This window comes from Eubalaena glacialis, chromosome X (assembly GCF_028564815.1).
Source record: "Eubalaena glacialis isolate mEubGla1 chromosome X, mEubGla1.1.hap2.+ XY, whole genome shotgun sequence".
In the NCBI taxonomy this organism is placed as follows: Eukaryota; Metazoa; Chordata; class Mammalia; order Artiodactyla; family Balaenidae; genus Eubalaena; species Eubalaena glacialis.
Genome location: NC_083736.1, coordinates 93,455,233 through 93,476,125, shown reverse-complemented (window position 1 = coordinate 93,476,125; position 20,893 = coordinate 93,455,233). Strand labels below are relative to the sequence as shown.

The 20,893-nt window shown below is 42.8% G+C and overlaps 1 protein-coding gene across 2 annotated transcripts in view; it reads left to right on the top strand.

Moving 5' to 3' along the window:
* SYTL4 (synaptotagmin like 4) overlaps window positions 1–18,714 on the top strand; it is a 68,995-nt gene extending 50,281 nt beyond the window's left edge. The window contains exons 6-17 of one of the 2 annotated variants that reach the window (XM_061179552.1): window positions 2,844–2,945; window positions 3,429–3,504; window positions 3,852–3,942; window positions 4,091–4,158; window positions 4,671–4,766; window positions 6,553–6,731; window positions 7,025–7,127; window positions 7,657–7,818; window positions 12,030–12,138; window positions 14,002–14,101; window positions 14,860–15,068; window positions 17,040–18,714. In XM_061179552.1, the coding sequence (XP_061035535.1) occupies window positions 2,844–2,945; window positions 3,429–3,504; window positions 3,852–3,942; window positions 4,091–4,158; window positions 4,671–4,766; window positions 6,553–6,731; window positions 7,025–7,127; window positions 7,657–7,818; window positions 12,030–12,138; window positions 14,002–14,101; window positions 14,860–15,068; window positions 17,040–17,188 (1,444 nt within the window). In that variant the 3' untranslated portion in view covers window positions 17,189–18,714. Of the gene's footprint in view, window positions 1–2,843; window positions 2,946–3,428; window positions 3,505–3,851; window positions 3,943–4,054; window positions 4,159–4,670; window positions 4,767–6,552; window positions 6,732–7,024; window positions 7,128–7,656; window positions 7,819–12,029; window positions 12,139–14,001; window positions 14,102–14,859; window positions 15,069–17,039 lie in introns of both variants that reach the window. The other variant, XM_061179551.1, reaches the window with a different exon arrangement.
* Window positions 18,715–20,893: the final 2,179 nt, after the last annotated feature.

The following is a 20,893-nucleotide window of genomic DNA, read 5'->3' as shown; positions in this document are numbered from 1 at the left end:
TGAGGAGCTTAGATTTGGGAGTGGGGGGCACAGACAATAAGGGAATAATCAAGTAAATATATTGTATATCAGATGTTGACAAGTGCTATGGAGAAAAATGAAGTAGATTAAAGGGAGGGAGTGTCAGGAAAGCATATGTGTATATAAGCTGTTTTATCTAGGCCAGCAGGGGAAAAGTCTTAATAATAAGATGACATTTGAGAGAAGACAGGAAGCAAAGAGGCACAAAAACCCTTAGAGTATCTGGGGGAAAGAGATACTTTCTAGGCAGAGAAAGCAGCAGGTATAAAGACCCTAAGGTGAGTTTGTGTTTGGCACGTGTGAGTCATCTGGAACTGGTGAGCAAGTGGGGAGGGTAGGGGATAAAGACAGAGGTGAGGTGAGAAGCAGATCATGTAAGATATTGTTGGCACTTGTAAGGACTCTGTCTCTTACTCCGAGTGAGAAGGAGGGCTCTGAGTGACAGGATATTATTTTTTCTTTTTTTAAATTGGGGTAAAATTTACATAACATGAGATTAATCATTTTAACAGTTTTAAAGTATACAATTCAGTAACTTTTAATACTTTCAGAATGTTGTGCAACCATCACCACTGTCTAATTTCAGAACATTTTCATCACTCCAAAAAGAAGCCCCGTGCCCATTAAGCAGTCACTCTCCATTTCCCTCAGCCCCTAATCTGCTTTCTGTCTCTATGGATTTGCTTATTCTGGACATTTCCTGTAAATGGAATCATACAGAATGTGGCCATTTGTGTTTGGCATTTTACTTAGCATAATATTTTCAAGGTTCATCCATGTTGTAGCATGTGTCAGAACTTCATTCCTTTTTATTGTCAATAATATTTCATTATATGGCTGTACCACATTTCCTTTATCTGTTCATTTGTTGATGGACATTTGGACTATTTCCACCTGTTAGCTATTGTGAATAATGCTGCTATGAACATTTGTGTACAAGTTTTTGTGTGGACACGTGTTTTCAGTTCTCTTGGGTAGATACCTATGAGTGGAATTGCTGGGTTGTGTGGTAATTCTGTATTGGGGAGATATATATATATATATATATATATATATATATATATATATATATACACACATATATGATTGATAGATTGATGGATGTTTGGCTGCATCGCGAGGCTTGCAGGATCTTAGTTCCCTGACCAGGGATTGAACCCAAGCCCCCGGCAGTGGAAGCGCAGAGTCCTAACCACTGGACCACCAGGGAATTCCCTGGATTTATATTTTAAAAACTCATTTTGGCTGCTGTGTTGAGGATAGATTGTATGAGGACAAGGGCAGAAGTAGGGAGTTCAGTTAAGAGGCTACTGCAACCATCCAGGAGCTAGGTGATGGTGGTTTAGACCAGAGTAATGGCAGTGGAGGGGGAGAGAACTAGTCATATTCTAGATATACTTTGAAGATAGAGCCAAGAGGATTTGCTAACGCATTGGATATGTATTTTGAGAGAACGAGCGGAGTCAAGGGTGATTCTTAAGATTTTTGACCTGAGAAATGAAAGGACAGAGTTGCCATTTGATGAAATTGAGGGAAGAGCAGGTTTGGGGGAGGATTAGGGCTTTGGTTTTGGACTTGCTGTGTTTGAGACATCCCAGCAGAGATGTCAAGTAGGATGTTGGAAATAGAAGTCTGGCATTTGAGTAAGAGAGAAATTTGGGAATTGTTAGTTTATAGAGCATATTTAAAGCCATGAGACTAGATGAGATCATTTAGGGATAATTCTAGATAGTGAAGAGAAGCAGCCCAAGGAATAAGCCTGGACACAATCCAAAGATTAGAGGTCTAGGAGGTGAGGAGAGACCAGCAAAGGAGATTGAGAAGGAGCAGCCAGTGAGGTCAGAGGACCAGGAGAGTATGGTATCCTGGAGGCCAAGTGAAATTACTTGAGACACTTCAGGAAGAATGATTTTTTTTTCCTTTTCTTGTTCTCACAAATTCCTTGAGGTAAGGGGTCCAGGAATTGTGTCCTTCCCTTTAGAGATGAGTACTGCTGTTTTGAGTGCCCAGGGTCATCCTTCATTAAGCTGAAAAGGAATTCTGGTCTTCTGAATAATATCTTCAAAGCATACTGCTTATTTATGTATACACTTTATGCCCCACTGAGGGCATTTAGTCAAAAATTCAGTCAAAAAATAATTGCCCACTCTATGCTAGTCTTTCTTCTAGGCATTGGGAACGCAGCAGTGAACAAAATATGTGGTCACTGATCTCCTGGAACTTACTCTAATGGAGGAGAAAGACATTAAACAAATCATTTGTTTAAATTATTGAACAAATTAAATAATTTATATAAAAGACATAAAAAGTTATGCATATGATGACTGTTACCAAGGCATCAGGGTGCTTTAGGAGCATATAGGAAGGTTACTAATCCAGACTTGGGGTGGGGGCATGGTCAGAGAGATCTCCAGGAACTGACATATAAGGAGAGACCAGAAGAAGCCAGAAGTTTCAAGTAAACAAGAAAAATGGCCATTGTGGCCATCCCAGGCAGAGAAAAGAGGGAAGAAGAAGAGCTTTGGCACATTCAGGGAACCAAAAGAGCTTCATCATTCTGGAATGTAAAGTATAAGGAGAGGTGGAGGGTGAAAGATGAGTCTGCAGACGTGAGCAGGGGTCAACTCATAAGGATTTTCTTGCCGTGCTAAGGAATTTGAACTCAATCCCAAGAGCAATGGGGAACCACTGAGCAGTTTTAAAAGCATACTCAGCTCCTAGAAAGATCACTTAGGCTACCATTGTGAAAGGTTGGAAGGAAGCCTGCCTCCCGGCAGGAGAGCCCACTTCCTTTATGTGTTGGCTCTTGGTTTTTATTCTAGTGTGCCATTTGAGGTCCCCAAGCTGAAAAGTGGAAAGAGTGCCCTGGAGGCTGAGAGTGAGAGTCTGGATAGCTACATGGCTGACTCGGATAGCACGTCCAGGTGAGATGCCCCCAGTCCCTGCTGCTCTGCTCAGCCGAGCTCGCATTTTGTTCTCTAGCGCCAGGGTGCGGGAATCCGCTGCCTTCAGTGTTCCTGACTTCTGTCCTCGGCAAGGCGAATGAAGTATTTTCTCTGACGTTGCCACAAGTCTTCCAGTAGCACTTCTACTGTTGGCGCTGAGCACAGCCTTCTGGAGCATGCTAACTTCCACAGGCTGCTGCACCTTGGAGGAGTCTTCCTTGACCAGCAGCAACGGATGCTGCTATCCCTTAGGCATGGGGGTGTGAGCGTTTGTGTTTGTACAGAGTTGCTTATCTAATCGTCTGCATTCCTTCAAAGTAAATCAGATGTGAAGTTTACCTTCTGGATTTGGTTACTGCAGTGGCCTCAAGCCAGTGGCTCTCTTTCCATAGAGCTTGGGTCCCTAGACAGAAGGGGAAGGGGAGAAGGTGATTTTATTATAGCTTCTGTATCTGCCTCCAGGAGAGACTCTCTGGATAAATCTGGCCTCTTTCCAGAATGGAAGAAGATGTCTGCCCCCAAATCTCAAGGAGAAAAGGTAAGCTTTATTTATTGGTTGGTCGATCTCTGTCTCTCTTTTGTCTGTCTTTGTCTGTGTATGTCTCTCTCTCTTTCTTTTCCCTTCCTCAGGAAGAATTTAAATCGAGCTCAAACAAACAAATTTTAGTTCAGATTCCCTTGGGAGCATTTTCTAAGGTTTTGGTTGAAACATGTGAGAAAATAGGTTTCGTACAATTTCCTAGGATTAAGTTCAAGTCCTAAGATTAAATTAATCTTTCCTTTAAGTTTGTCATAGTTTAGTGAAAATCTGAGCCTTCTTCCTTACTCCACTCTTCCACCTACTCAACTGTCTTTTTCCATTTCCTTGCCCTCATCTCTTCCTAGGAAGCTCAGCCTGGGGGTCAAAATGTAGTATCTGTGGATGAGGGTGAAATGATATTCAAGAAGAACACCAGAAAAATCCTCAGACCTTCAGGTAGCTGGTTTCCCTTCATGGCCTTTTGAGATTGAAGTTCTGAGTACTTGGTGGGTTATTCATACGGAGAAGAGTAGGTTTCTTTTGATTTGGTTTTCGGCCTTCCACTCAGAGTACACTAAATCTGTGATTGATCTTCGCCCGGAAGATGTGGGGCATGAAAGTGGCTCCTTGGGAGACAGAAGCAAATCTGTCCCAGGTCTCAGTGTGGATATGGTAAGTACCCTTGTATTTCACTTGGTCACTATATGAAATTTTATATATCTAAAGTTGACTTTACTGCCTGATACTCTCAATTCACCTGTTTAATTCTTTAGGAAAAGGTAACATGAATCTTGATTTCCCCCTCAATTTCTAAAGTAAATCTGGTTGCTGAATTGCTTAAAGAAAAAGACTATCTTTCACTGTCTCTTTTATTTTCTAAACATTGCTTGATATATGGTTGGGGGCTCAAATAAATACTTATCTTGAATATAATGTAAAGAGATGGCTGGGTTGGGGCAGTCAAATGAGAAAGAGATATTCTTATCTTATTACTTTGTGATTTGAGAAGGGTAGTTGGAATATAGTTTGGAAGCCTGAAATGGGGAAACATAAAGATAAGTATGTATGTGTGCATATGACACCTCAGAGCTTATCAACAATTATGGCTCCTACTAAAGGAAGGATATTCGTCTTTGAACTTTTTCTTATTTTTATTAACTCTGAATCTATATTTATTTTTCAAGGAAGAGGAAGAGGAAGAAGAAGAAGACATTGACCACCTGGTGAAGTTGCATCGTCAGAAGCTAGCCAGAAGCAGCATGCGAAGTGGCTCTTCCATGGTAAGTTCTATTAGTTCTGTGGCTATGGACATGCTGGGATACCAGGAAGGATGGAAGTGCCTCCCTAGAGCAGGATCAGGACCTGGGGAAATTCTCCTAGTCACTCTTTCTAGGTAAGTGAGATGCATTTGTTTGTTCCTTTCCTCAGTTTAGACCATAGTTGCTTAGTGCACAGTTAGGTGGCTTTCTCAACCTCTGCCCTGGAGATTCTTACATCAGGTAGTTAGAGCTAGAGATGTTCATCATAGCTTTGTGAACAGTAACCCATAACTTCTCCCTTAAAAAGGTACCCAGGCCATGAAGTGAGCAAGATCAGGTTTCTTCATCAGAGCACGTACCAAGTCTCACATTCAAGGGCAGTGAGTGCCATGAGAAGGGCCTTGGCAGGGTTAATTGGCATCAGGATATGATTAAGGAACAACAGCATCAATCAGAATCATGAAGTTAAAGGGACATTTAAGAATCAGGGCCTAGTTCTGTCATAAGTGTGAAGATTGATGTTTAGGGGAAACAGAATCAGAAAGCAGGGTGATTAGATGGTCCCACTCACACATAGGAAGAGAACGGTGGGCTTGCAGAGTCAATTATTACCTGAGAGGAAGGTATCTTTTCACCTCTGTTGGGGTTTTCCCCCCAATTCTGATGCAATCACTTTTCTCTATAGGTCTTGAGAGACATAAGGTGGATAAAAGAAACCCACAGATAATTAAGGACCCTTGTTTTAATTAGTAACTGACCCCTTCTAGCCAGCATTGTAGCATATATAACATACACCAAAATCGGACTGAGCTGCGTCTTGCCTCTACTCCTTGCCCACCTTCTGGGGCAGTTGAAAATTAACAATAAAATGTGTAAAAAGAGGGGAGAAGAGCAGCTCGGAGCCTAGGTGAGCCATGAGCTGATTGATGAACCTGAGCAGTTGTGCATGTGCTCTTAGCTGTCTCTTATACTCTGGGTACAAGACGACTGGCAGTACTGGCTGGTTGGTTGCAGGGGGCTTTTGTTTTCTTCAGTGACTATGGCTTTCTCATGAGGGAAAATGTTAGCAATGTGGCAGGGGGAGTGTGCCTTCGCCAGATGTTTGTGGGTGCTTCATCTTTTTTTGTTTGGTTGGTTTTTTGTTTTGTTTTTTGCCACGCCACACGGCATATAGGATCTTAGTTCTCCCACCAGGGATTGAACCCGTGCCCTCTGCATTGAAAGCACGGAGTCTTAACCACTGGACCACCAGGGAAGTCCCTGTTTGTTTTTTTCTTCCAGTTTTATTGAGATATAACTGACATACAGCACTGTATAAGTTTAAGGTATACAGCATAATTATTTGACTTACATTTGTCATGAAAAGGTTAATGCAGTAAGTTTAGTGAACATCCATCATCTTACATAGATACAAAATTAAAGAAATAGAAAAAAATTTTTTCCTTGTGATGAGAACTCTTAGTATTTACTCTCTTAACAACTTTCATATATAACACACAGCAGTGATAATTATATTTATCATGTTACACATTATATCCCTAGTACTTATTTATCCTATAACTGGAAGTTCACACCTTTTGACCACTTTCATACAATTCCTTCTCCCCTGACCCCTTGCCTCTTATAACCACAAATCTGATCTCTTTTTCTGAGTTTTGTTTGTTTGTTTGTGTTTGAAGTATAATTGACCTACAACACTATGTTAGTTCCTGTTACACAACATAATGATTCGATATTTCTGTAAATTTCAAAACGATCACCATGGTAAGTCTAGTTACCATCTGCCATGTGGGTGCTTTATCTTCAGAGTACGATTGGCAGCATGATGAGCATTTATAGCGAAGCTGGCGATTTCGGGAACATCTTTGTGACTGGCAAGATTGCCTTTTCCCTGAAGTATGAGCAGCAAACACAGGCTCTGGTCATTCACGTGAAGGAGTGCCACCATCTGGCCTATGCTGACGAAGCCAAGAAGCGCTCGAACCCGTGAGTGCTTCTGGACCCTGCGCGGTGCTTGGAGATGATCAGACCCCAGCATCTCTCTGGGCACCCTTGAACCGAGGCTCTCACTTCCTGGGCAGACAGGGAGGTGTGATTGAGAGTGGTTAGGGGAGATGTGGGAAAGGGACCAGGATTGGGAAAATGCAAGAATGGCAGGTCTAAGAGGGCTCGATGTGACATTTTCATTTCATCATGGCATATGTATATGGAGAGGAAGAAAGTAAGGAATGGGCTTCCAAAAAGACAGCAAATTACTTAGTATTCTCCTTGGTTTTTAGATATGTGAAGACTTATCTTCTGCCTGACAAATCCCGCCAAGGAAAAAGAAAAACTAGCATCAAGCGGGACACCATTAATCCGCTATATGATGAGATCCTCAAAGTAAGTATCTAGAGCCCGAGAGGGTATGAGAATTTGTTCTGTCTTGTGTGCTAAGCTGTAGCTATTCCTCTGCTACGTGGGTGGTCGACATGGTTTTCAGTGGCCATGTCTGTGTTTGAGGATATACTATGGGCATCTCTTCACGTCCTGACCTCCCAGAGAAGAGAACAAAGCTGATCTGACTTGCTTGGATTATTGTGAAGTTGGAGGTCCACATGGCCACAAATCTCATTTTAAAGAGTCATTTGCGATCAGGAGTCTCCCTGGCAGTTCTTTTTGAATACTCCAGTGTTCTCTCACCCACTGAAGGAAAAATTCATATTCCAGGTCCTCCGATGGAATATGGTAGGTTTTTGTGAAACGGGGTAAGTGGAGGCTTTGAGGGAGGAAACTCAAAGTGCTTAGTGACTAAAGTGATTTGATATTCAGGACTATGGACTTTGAGTATGGTTGCTCAGATTTTGGAGTAATCTTTTTCTGAGGAATTACCGTGAACTAATCATCTTGGGCCTCTCCTTTCCTTTCACAGTATGAGATCCCAGAATCTCTCCTGGCCCAGAGGACTTTGCAGTTCTCGGTTTGGCATCATGGTCGTTTTGGCAGAAACACTTTCCTTGGAGAGGCAGAGGTCCAGATGGATTCCTGGAAGCTTGATAAAAAACTGGATCATTGCCTCCCTTTACATGGAAAGGTAGTCTGCTTTAACAACTCCTTACAGAGTTTGGATCTGAGGTAGAATTGCCTGCAGTGACTTCTGCTGGGACAGTTTTGAATGCAGTCTGTGGAGTTCTAGCGCACCCTGCTGGGGTTACTGAGTTTAACAGTAATTTCAGATGCACTTGGATGGCAAGTGTGAGTAATCTCTTCTGTGTAGGCCAGACGAAGATGAAGCCATGGTTTTCCTTTGAAGTCTTTCATATGTGTGCCAAGCTTTGCCTCCTGATCTTCCAGAGTCTGGGCGTATCCTAACATCCTAACTTGTGCCTCTTCCCAAGCTAACTTTTTGGGTGTATCCTAATCTGCACTGGTTTTCCAAACTACCCTTTTCACTAAAGAAGTGGGAAGTAAAGCAATTCACGGAGTTCCAATTGCTGTGCTCTTGGTCACACAAGCCAGGGACAGTTTTACTTTGGAGATGGCATCTCGGTGAGAGTGTGGCAGTGTGCACACAGTACCTGGGATCTGAGTGCAGACCTGGATTTGAATCCAGGCCCTGTGATTTACCAGCTAGGTAAATCACCTAACTTAAAGGTAACCTACAGGACTTCCCTGGTGGTCCAGTGGGTAAGACTCCACGCTCCCAATTCATGGGGCCTGGGTTCGATCCTGGTCGGGGAACTAGATCCCACATGCATGCTGCAACTAAGAGGTTACCTGCTGCAACTAAGAGTCCGCATGCCGCAACTATGAGCCTGCATGCCACAACTAAAAGATCCCACATGCCGCAGTGAAGATCCCGAGTGCCACAACTAAGACCCAGTGCAGCCTAAATAAATAAATAAATATTTAAGAAAAAGAAGAAAAAGATAACTTAGGTAAGTCACCTAACTTCTGTGGGCCTTAGTTCCTTCACTTATAAAATGGAAATGATAATAATATTCCTCTTCTGCAGGATCATATACAGAGTACCAATCAGTGCCTGGCACATAAAAGACATTCAATAGGTTACTGTCACTCTGGTTAAGATGAAATGCTAAAACAGAGTTAGGACTTCTTGATTATCAGAACTGTTCAATGGCAAGGTTCTTCTGTAAAACTTTTTTTACACTAGCATTTTCAATGCTAAAAATAGTACATGTTACATAGAATGCCTTTGGAAAGATGGACATGAAACTAGTAGTAGTGGCTGCCTCTAGGAAGAGAGACTGAGGTGGGAGGGTTTAGTTTTCTCTATATGCCCTTTTATAACGTTTGAACTTTTTATCAGGTCTACATATATTGCTTATCAAGAACATTAAGAATAAAAGGATTTATGTGCACGATTCAAAATTAAAACAACATGGAAGTGTATAAAAAGAAAAGTAGGTTATTTCCATTCCCTAGAAATACTACTGTTATCAACTACTTGGATATCTTTATAGAAATTTTGTATTAAGCAGCACAGATATATACATATGGATTTACATTTTTCCTTTTTACACAAATGGGCTCTTATCATTGTGTATATATATCTTGATTTTTCATTTAACAATTTGTCATTTACCATGGACATTTTTCTATGCCATCACTTACAGATTTATCTCATTTTAACTGCTGGATAGTATTTTTCATGTACCTATATTATAATTTATTTACAATCCCCCCACCAATGGGTATTTAAATTGTTTGCCTCTTTTTTTGCTATTAAAACTATGCTATAATATATCTTCGCCTTCTTTTGTGAGTGTAACTGTAGGAGAAGTTTCTGGTGGTGAAATTGCTGAGTCAAAGGAAATGTACATCCAGTATTTTGATAGCTACTGCCCTCCAAAAAATAGTAACAATATTAAAAATGTCCCTAGGAAAGCAGTTATCACCAAACTATAGCATATTATTAGAAATTTAGAATTTCTGAAGCATTTGGCATGTAAGATATTCTCTCTGGGGCCTACAGTTGATATAGTTATATTGGAAATGTCACTGTAAGCCATCATGAACTACTGCCAATAAAAAATGTCTTACATAAAAAGAAAAACCTGCACTAAAATGGAGCTGTTTGCTCTTTGCAATTATTTTGAGCCAGAATGAAAATATGCTACTGAAACAAAAACGCCAATTATGCCAATTTCCAGCTAAGGCTAAACTCCAATTTTTAAGAGTCCACTGAAGTTCACAATCTAGAGACTAATAAATTGTGTAGACATTAACAACAAAAAGACCACTCCAGTATTACATATCTATTTTAACTGAAAACATTCTACATTTATTGTCTCTGATTTTTCTTTTTTTGCCCTAGTGATCCGTTTGCTCCCATTCAGTTTTCTCTTCCTGGCATCCACCTCCCTATTCTTTTGTGTCTCTCCCATACACTACACTTCCGTGCATTCTGGGTATGTGGTACATTTTTCCAAACCAGTGGGGATTATACCTTCCTTGCATTGCCATGCTCAGAGTTGAGGCCTTAGGTTAGAGGAGCCCCGGTGAACACGGGCAGTGAAAGAGCACCTCTGATCTGCACCAGCTCATGCTCTGGGTACCAAGGCATAAGGGACAGAGCCACGCTGAGAGAGCCAGTAGAGTGAAGCAGTCCTGCTGCCCACGGCCACTTGCTGCTCATCCCAGATATCCACTCATTCACTTTTGCATTAATTCAGGAAATATTTGTGGAGCACCTACTATGTGCCAGGTACATTGCTAAGTGTTGGGCATACTAGGATGAACAACAACAAAAAGGCTTGATTCCTGTCCTCCTGGCATTTAGATTCTAGTGGTAGAGGCAGTCATTAATCAAAAGTAACCTAAACAAATGTAAAATTAAAAATTGTGGCATATTCAAATCCTTGTAACAGAGTTTCACCTAGCCCTCAAATCTTTGCAAGCTCTCTTTTAAAAAAGACTTTTTATCTTTGAAAATCATACAAGTGATACATGGCATTCTCATTAAAAAGACACTACAGATATAGACAGAGTAAAAAGTGAAAGCCCTCTTTCCTTTCCCCATTCTACTCCCCTTCTTAGAAGATACAGGTGTTAATTATGTCTGTATGCTTCTGGGTTTTTCTATGCAGTGTAGTATAGTGCTTAAAAACATGGATTCTGGAACCAGTCTGTCTGAATTTGAATCCTGGCTCTGCCAATTACTGGGTGACCTTGGGCAAGTTACTTAACTTCTCTGTTCCTCTGTTTCATATTCTGTAAAATGGGGATAATTGTACTCATGTCATAGGGACTATCTTGAGGATTAAACAAAATGATATAATTAAATATATAGTTATATACTATAACAGTACCTGACACATAGTAAGTACTATATGAGTGATAATGATAATAATCATTATTTACATACATATATATTCACATATACAAATATGAATATATTTTAATATATTATAATTATATGCTTTTTCTGCATCTTGCCTTGTTGACTTAACAGTACATCTTGGATGTCTTTTTTTTTTTAATTTAATTAATTTATTTATTTACTTATTTATTTTTGGCTGTGTTGGGTCTTCATTTCTGTGCGAGGGCTTTCTCTAGTTGCGGCAAGCGGGGGCCACTCTTCATCGCGGTGCGCGAGCCTCTCACTATCGCGGCCTCTCTTGTTGCGGAGCACAGGCTCCAGACGCGCAGGCTCAGTAGTTGTGGCTCACGGGCCTAGTTGCTCCGCGGCATGTGGGATCTTCCCAGACCAGGGCTCGAACCCGTGTCCCCTGCATTGGCAGGCAGATTCTCAACCACTGCGCCACCAGGGAAGCCCTTGGATATCTTTCTATGTCAGTGTGTAGAGATTCACTGCATCCTTTTTGATGATTGCACGTCATATGCCATACGATGGCATTAAAATCACTCATTTAACCTTTCCTGTATTGATTGACATTTAGGTTGTTTCCACTTTGGGGCTATCACTAACAATGTTGGTAACAAGATTCTTCATTATGGTGTCAGTCCCCTGTCAGTTTGTATGGCAACCTTGCTGGCAGACCTTTGAGGGTATTTGGAATCTAGTAATGGTATCCCCAAAGTAGCAAAATAGTAGGCATTGCGGAAGACTCTTTGTTAGTTCTTCTGCAGCTCCTTCGGAAGAAACTGCCTTAGAATCCTGTGGCTGCCATGGCCTAGGGATCGTGGATGGTATTCATAAGGAGAAGGATCCTTTTATGCTGTGAAACTGTTCTTGGGGGTAATTTTAGAATCTCCTCAGCGAGAGGTCTCAACAACTCCTGAACAGCCCAGCTTGACCTATTGGGTTTCCCTGTGTTTCAGATCAGTGCTGAGTCCTCGACTGGCTTGCCATCACACAAAGGCGAGTTGGTGGTTTCATTGAAATACATCCCAGCCTCCAAACTCCCTGGTGGAGGTGACCGGAAAAAGAGTGAGTTTTCTTTGGGGCCCTGGATTTAGCTCTTAGTTTTCTGCACAAGATCTGTGCGAGGTGGTGCTGGCTAGTGGCTAGCGCTATTGGCGAGACCAGATTACGATGCACACTGGATCGTTTTCTAGGGAAGATTCCTTTACTAAGTAAGCCATTTCTGTTTTGCAACCAGAAGGGAATGCCTTAAGAGTTGGATTCCCTTTTTTGTTTTTGTTTTTATGTTGTTGTTTTGTTTTGCTTTTGATGCTATTAAACTAACTTGGTCTTGGTCCAGCTCTGACAGGCTACTAAGAGGTCAGAACAGAACAGAAACTTCAGGACTGAGAGAGGGTGGTTGGAAAGGGTGGTGTATAACTATAAGAGACAGGAAGTTGAAGGCTGAGGAAGAGTAAATCAACACACCAGGCATTGTGCTAGTGACTGTGGATATGTAGGTGAATAAGACACGATATTTGCCCTCCCTTGCACAGTTTATTTTAGAAAGAAAGACAGTCATCTGCTAAAAGAACATAGATAAGGGAGTGATGAATTCTGTCTGGTTATATTTGGGAGAGTTTTAAAGAGGAAGTAATGATGATACTGGACTTAAGACTTTACTAGGCAGAAAAGGAAGAGGATGGGGTAAGAAGAGCATTTCCAGAAGAGGCGATAGCATGAGCAAAGGTTTGAAAAAGGCATGGTAAATGGGGGGTTGTATGTGAGTGTGAGGCAGTGAACTTCTTAGTTGAGTGGGGCTGGAGTTATGGTATATAGATGTGGAAGTGGGGCTGGAATTGTTGATGAGGCTGCAGCCTAGCTGAAAAGGGCCATGAATGTAATGGTAAGGAGTTGAACTTGACACTTTGGCAACGGGAAGCCAAGTTCTTAAAAAGTTACCTGCAGCAAAGTCTAATGTATAGGATTTGGGGAAGTCAGTGAGATCCCCAAGGAGGGTGTGCAGGATAACTAGAGAAGAGAGGCAAGGATAGAACCAGAGGGATCACTTTAAAGAATGAAGATGGGAAGAGAAGCCAGTGAAGTGGAGGCTTATCAGGGGAGAGCAATGCTGGGAGAGAGCTTGAAGAAGGGAGCGGGGGTTGTCAACAGTATTGAAATACCACTGGCATGTCGGGCCCAATGAGAAGACACAGCTCATCGGCATTAGATTACATTTTCAATGGATCAGTGGAAGCAGAAGCCAGATTTCCCTAGAAACTAGGTTGAGTGAATGAGGCAAAGAAGTAGAGGCGGTGAGTGTGGACTCTTTTTTTCCAGGATAATTGATGGTGAAAGAAAGGAGAGCCAGGGAGGACAGCTTGAAAAGGAGATAAGGTTGAAGGGAAATTTACTTTTAAAAGGATTTTTAAAAATCAGAGGTGAGATTAGCATATATTTAGGCTGAGAGGATGGGACCAGTAGAGAATGAGATATTAAAAATGGGAGGTGGGGGTTGAAATTGATGATGCCTGATGAGTCTTGTTGACGTGGGGATGGGATCCAGAACACAAGTGGAGGAGTTCCCTTTTTTCAATCATTCAGCAAACATCAGGCAACTTTATTTCTCTATGTCTCAGTTTTCTCATCTGTAAAATGAGGAGAATGATAGTATATATCTCATATGGTTGTTTTGAGGAATAAATACTTAATGTTGAATCAGGCACATAGCCAGTTTTCAATAAGCCTTTGTCGCTATTGTTATGACTTGAGCGCCTATTTCTCGCTGTTAGGCACTGTGCTAGGTACTGAGAATACAAGGCAGGTGTGGTCCACTTACCATGGAAGTTGCTGTCTTCAGGAACAAAGAGAGGAAGTGCTATGTAGATAAAGCTTGAGAGAAATGTGGAGGTGTCGGAACTCACTTACTATGTCTGACATCCCTTCCAGGTACAGGTGGGGAAGGGGGAGAGCTCCAGGTGTGGATCAAAGAAGCCAAGAGTCTGACGGCCGCCAAATCAGGAGGGACTTCAGACAGCTTTGTGAAGGGGTGAGTCCCTGGACCAGCACCAAACTAACCAGTTTCAGGACATGAGAGTTAAGAGAGGAACCCAATTTAACCTTTCTCTGTAGATATTATCCCTATGTGTCCTGCCACCTCCAGCAGCCAACTTGTTCCTGAAATTAGGTAATGGCGCAACCTCCACTACCACGTTGGCACTGGTCTGAGCTCAGTTTGGACTGGGCTGTAGTGTTGATTTCCAGAAAGGAGGGTGGTAGACAGTTAGGTCTGACTTTTCCTTTGTTATAGATTTATGCTCTTAATTAATCCTGAATAAAAATCTGTGTTCCCTGACTGTCAAGACCTGGGGACTCAGGACTTTGTTCCCCACAATATTTAAGCAATGGCAGCTTTCCCCAAGTTACAGCTCAACCTACTGACTTAAGTTCTCTAGCAAATCATGTCTGGTTATGCCTATGCTTATTACTGTTGTTTTTATTAAACAGGACTTTCCCCAATAGAAGTGGAACCAAATATTCAAAACCCATTTTTGATGGCGTATAGACAATAGCTCCATAATAATATTGTATTAATTTTCTCTCCAGGTAAAAGGAATTGAATTGGGTGAATGAACTAGTGGAGGTGGTAGGAACTATGCTTCAGCAGATTCAAAGGAGGGAGAGTGTGTCCTCGGATCTGAGTGTTGACTCACCTTCCTGGGCTAGGCCTGTGGGAGGGGCAAGGGGAATTTAGATAGATATTGCCAGCTTTGAGTAGGTTGTTGATTCCTCCACACCCTCTGCCAGATACCTCCTTCCCATGAGGAACAAGGCCAGTAAGCGTAAAACTCCTGTGATGAAGAAGACCCTGAATCCCCACTACAACCATACATTTGTCTACAATGGTGTGAGGCTGGAAGATCTCCAACACATGTGCCTGGAACTGACTGTGTGGGACCGGGAGCCCCTGGCCAGCAATGACTTCCTGGGCGGGGTCAGGCTGGGTGTTGGCACTGGTGAGAGCCTCTCCCCCACCCTCACTGTCTCCAAGGCCTCTTAGATATTTCACTCTGAATAGACCCATCCCCCTCCCTACACAGCTCCACTATGTCAGGAGTTGTCTTCTTTCAGTTAACATTCAGCCAGTGTTTACTGAGGGCCTAGTATGTGCAGGGCTGGGGGGAGGCTGAGCTCCTGCACTTCATGTGTACAGGTAAATGGGACCCTGATTTCCAGGAATGCCATCATCTTCCCACCAAAAACATATAAAAACTTACATATATCTGTACTTCTGATTTCCACCTTCCATCCTGTTACATGAAAGAAGGGTCCTTCCTAGCAAGGGCCAAGCTCTTTCCAAGTGTTCTAGATCGCACCCTCTCCTTCTCAGTGACCTTACTTCTGGAATCTCCTATCTCTCCTGTCTGATCAGTTTTATTCTCTCTACCTCCCTACTGGAGGAGAAAGTACATATACTCTGGTATTTCCAGTCTTAATAAACAGAAACAAACCTTCCCTTGATCCCACGTCTCCCCTCTGATTTCTTAAAAAGAGTGGTTTCCATGGCCTCAGCTCTCCTTTAGTCTTCAATCCACTGTGATCTGACTTCTGTCCCACCACTCCACTGAGTAACTGCTTATGCCAAAATTTTGTTTTCATCATCCTAGAATTTTCATGCTATTTAGCATAGCTGATCACTCCCTTTTTCTTGAAATACTTTGCTTCTCTTGACACCACACTTTTTCTTTGGGACATCCTCATTCTCTACCCAAACTCTAAATATTGGTGCTCTCAAGGCTGTCTTGAATTCTCCTTTCTTTCTCTACAGTCTCTGCATTCCTGTGACTGTAAATATTACTTGTATATTAATAATTCATACAAAGCATTTAACACAAAGCATCTAGAATGATGTTCTTACAAATGTAAGCCAGTTCATGTCAGTCCCCTACTTAAAACCCTTCAGGGGCTCCTACTGCACTTAGAAAGCAATCCGAAGTTCTCACCATGCCAATAGGCCCCTGTATCTAGACCCTCTGTTCCATTATGATCCATCATATAGTACTACTTGCTCACTATGCTCCAAACACAATGACTTGCTTTCTGTTCTCCAAGTATACCAATCTTCTCCCCACTTCATAACCTCTGCAATTAGTGCTCCCTCTGTCTGGGAAGGCTGGTTCCTTCCAGTCCTTCAGCTCCTGACTATACGTCTCCTTCTCAGAGGGGCCCTCAGATCACTTAATCTAAGCGAGGCCTTGATCTAGGCACTATAAATCACCCTGTTTATTTGCTTCATGACACTTACCTCACTATCTGGAATACTCTTGTTGATTTACTTGTGTATTTTCTGTCTTCTCTATTCAAATGTAAGCTGCCTGCGGGCAGGACTTTTTCTGCTTTGTTCACTACTGTATCTCCAGAGCCTGGAAGAGTACTTGGTACACAGTAGGCACTTGATAAATGTTTGTCGAATGAATGAATATACAAGAGAATAGAAATGAGGCCCCATATGATCTGAACTTCAAGCCTGGAGTCTACAGCCAGAAAAATAAAGGTGTTCAGCTTCCTTCCTTCCTTCCTTCCTTCCTTCCTTCCTCCCTCCCTCCCTCCTTTCTTCCTTCCCTCTTTCCTTCCTCCCTCTCCCCCCTCTCTTCCTCCCTCCCTCCCCTCCCCTCCCCTCCCTTCCCTTGTCAAGTTGGCAATAACAGAAGGGCTATAGCTGTAACAGCCTTAGAATAAGAAGTCTCGAGCTACCGTGTGCTGTTTCGAGTCTCATTTCATCAACTTGAAGTCTCTTGATGGAGTCTCAAGAGCACAGAAATAGCTGTGCAAAATCAACAGGGAGCCATTCTCAGACCGCTGTCCCCATCAGCCCATCTTCATAGCACACTGTCTTTTATGGGGTGCTCCCTTAATGTGTAACCCATATTTCTCAGTAGGCTGAGGAATGGGGTCCCTGTTCAGCCTCCTCTGGTGTTTCTCCTTAGGGATCAGTAATGGGGAAGTGGTGGACTGGATGGACTCGACTGGGGAAGAAGTAAGCCTATGGCAGAAGATGCGACAGTACCCAGGGTCTTGGGCGGAAGGGACTCTGCAGCTCCGTTCCTCGATGGCCAAGCAGAAGCTGGGCTTGTGAGCCCCTATCCTTCTCTGCAGGTCCAGCCCTGTCTAGGGCAAGTCAGAGGAAGCGAAGAAACCAAGGGTGAAGATTTATAATTTAGTGTGTGTGTATGTGTGTGTGTGTGTGATATATGTGTGTGTATAAACGTGTATTTCTACAAATCTCATTATGCTAGAGTGATGTAGACTTCCATCCCTTTTTAAAGCAGGCTCGAAAATAAGCGTCTCTTCAAAATGTTTTTATTTGTGCATAAACTACTATATATTTTCAGAGTCCATATTTCTTATATCTTTATGAGATTAATTAACTTATCTTTTGAAACAACTTTTTATCACCTGTCTTGCTATCCTGGTTCCTCCTTCCCCAGGAAGCCCCGGCTGCCTTTGGCACTCACACTGGTCTGTGTTTCAAGGTGTGCCTGGTCTGAGGCCAAGGCTCCGGGAAGCAGGGGTGGGTTACAGAAGATGGGGTGGAAGACAGAAGATGGGAGAGAGGTGAGTAGGTCCATCCTTTCTTCTCCAATTTATGCTTTTAACTCCATTTCTACCTTGACACATTTCTGGAACTTGGCTTTTAAATCTTCTTGTTTGTAGCAGTTTCCACCTTGCTTGGGTCGAATGGTTTTCTTGGAAATGCTAAGAAAATGTCTAAGTTGCTTCCAGTTCTGAACACCTTCCCTAGACCTTTGGGGAACCCTTATAACAGAGCTGCTTTAGAAGAGCACTTTAATTAGATAATGGCCTTTGGACTGGGTCATGGGCATGCCCAGTAAGGGTTTCTCAGTAGTCCCTGAGGACCAGTGACTGAGTGTCTCCCAGCCCATGCTGAATTCTTTGCATTTTAAACTGATACAGCAGTTGTTAAAGAGCTCCTAATTTCTCTAATGAAAGACAAGACATCTTCACTCTCACGTACCACACTTTTCTTAGCGTTTGTGTCTGCCATATGTTACCACCCAGAATAGGGTCTACATACTGTTATGTCAGCCAGAATGGCCACGTATGGTCTAAACCAGTCCAGTGTTTCTCCAGGCTGGGCACTGCTAGTGTCCAAGAGAGTGTGTTCAGAGAATCTCCCAGGTTTTCTGACTTCCTTCTTGAAGTGGTTTCGGTTCCTATTTTTTCTGTTGTTTCCTAAAGTTGACCTAGATATAACCTGGGTGTGGTGGGTTGAGACCTTTCTAAGAAGGGTCTAACGATCTAAGGTTCATTTTCTGAAACTCACTGTCCCAAACTGACCTTCTTATTCTCACAGTTTTACCTTCACAAAGTCATTTGTAAAAGGAGTCTGTACCGGAGAAGAAATCCCTTTCAGTAGAGTTGGCTGCTAGCGGACTCTCTTATAAGGCTACTGGATTGAAGGTGGCCACTGCAGTTTCTGTTGTATGTGTGAAGTGAACGGAAGAGTGTTTTAAAAAGGTTTATTCGGTGTGGATTGATATTGTAATGGAAGGCATAACTTGGGATCCTGGACTGTCACTTGCTCCTTTGTTCTCCACCCCCTGAAATGTGTGTGTGCTTCAATAAAGCTTTCTTCCTTGTCAAGCGTTTGCATTTGTTAGTTTTATAGATGCTTTCGTCTCTGATGTCCTGACTTACTGTTGTTGCTTTTCATGTGGCTTTTGAAGGATAAGAACCAAAGTGACAAATGCCCTTCCCTAACCATACTGTGCTCACTTGAAGAAAATTTCCCTGTCCCCACATTGGTGCCTGATACCTCTGCCGAGCTCTGATCCATTGACCTCTGTGTTTGGTATTGAGGGAGAGAATGAGAACCCATCTTAAAAGTGCCAACACTTTTCTTTCTCTCTCTAAAGTACCAAGGGAAACTCCTCCTTTACCTTTGTAGCCACCCCCATCCCACGTCTGCAACTGCAGGAAGGAGAGAAAAGTGCACAGGGAAGGGAAGACATCCCCTGCTGTTTCTTTCTGGATCCTTCACTTTCTCTAGGAGGTAGGGCCTTTTCCTTCACTCCTACTACCACTATTTAGTTTTGAGAGATAAATAACCCAGATACCAAGTAACCATCTCAGAAATAAGGCTCTGGGTTTCTAGGTAGAGCCTAAGTGATTTTTGACCTCTTGTATAAAAGGGTATTAAAATATATTGAATGCCTTTTGTGTACAAAGCTTTCTGCTAGGCATATATTATTTCCCTCATTTCTCAAGCACCTTATGAAGTAGGAAACCTTCCCTTTTTACAGGTGAGGAAAGTCAAGCCCACTATCATGCATAAAGTTGGGAAGTGAATCAAGGTCTGACTCTACAGGACCATGCTGCCTCCTGTGAGGCATGGGCCAAGATTCAAAGGAAGGGGTGACTCCTCTCTTCTAAAATATCTCAAAGAAATAAGTTTCGTTTACGGGGTAGGACAATCAGAATGCTTTGGATGTTACGTAGTCAGCTGACTGACGGAATAGCTTGTATGGGGGGGAGGGGGCAGGGGGAGGGAAGGAGGGGGGAAAGGAGGAGCGTTGGGGGCAGGAAGGGGCAGAGGGAGAAACACAGAAACAGGTAGTACAGGGTCGGGTCGGGCTAGCCCCTTTGGGTCTGGCTGTCAGACTGATCCCACTGCTGTCTCCTTCCCCTATTTTAGGAGTTGGGATTTCCTGACTCATAATCCTGACTTTACTCATAGCCGTAAAACTTGATGGAAAGAAAGCAAGATTGATTTGTCTTGACTACTCAATAAAATGAAACCAAACAAAAGCTTCTCAGTTTTTTTAAGCTAGAGGAGCATTTATATGTGAGAGTCAGGCCCAGGTGGGAACTCTGCTTGAGAGGCAGTGGGCCTCCTCGTGTTATCACTTGGGCCTTTGACCCTCTGGCGTGCCCTGACTTGCCACATGAAGTGTTAGTGATAAAGACAAGGAAGGGCATTCATTTTGCCTGATGTGCAATCTTTGCCTCTGGAACCACAGACCCTGTCTGATTGGAGATTTCCCACATTAACTCATTGTATTTTGCCTTCTGCCCATAACTTGCTTCCTGCCTTTCAGAGCTCCTGTATTTCCCTGGAGGGAAGGGGGAGAAGGGACCTTTGTGCTCCAAGTTTGATCATTTCCTCCATGTCCCATTCCATCCAGAAACTGCCTTTTAATTTTGCATTTTACAAATGAGATTTCCACTAACTGCCCAGTATAACAGCTTCTCTGTGACTCACTACTACCCCATAGGTCCTGGGCTCTCGATTTCCATCCCATCACTCTGCTTGGGAGAGTGTTTTCTTGGGTTGAGAGCTTTTCTTTTCCCTCTTTCCTCCTGGGCATACTCTGAGTGTTCTGTCTGAGTGGGATTACAGAAGATAAAAGCTTTCTCCTTACTTAGAGCTGTCAGCTGTCTTTAAATGAAAAGTAGAAAAAGAAGTAGAGGCAGTATAACATCGTGTTTAGCAACACTGACTCTGGAGCCAGGCTGCTGGGGTTTAAATCCTGACTCTGCCACTTCTGAGCTGTGTGATCTTAGGCAAGTTGCCTAACCTCCCTGTGCTTCCATCCCTGCATCTGTGAAAGGGGACTCATAACAGGACCTACCTTACAGGGTTCTTGCGAAGATTTCAGTCAATCGAGAGTGTTTAGAACAGCACCTGGCACATAGTGAGTGCTCGAGCATTTTAGCTCTGCCTCTCCACCTAGCCTGCTTCCTTCTCCCCTCTAATTTCCCACCAGTGAACCCCTGGGGAAAGTGGAAGGTGAATGGCTGCTGAGTCTTAACCATGACA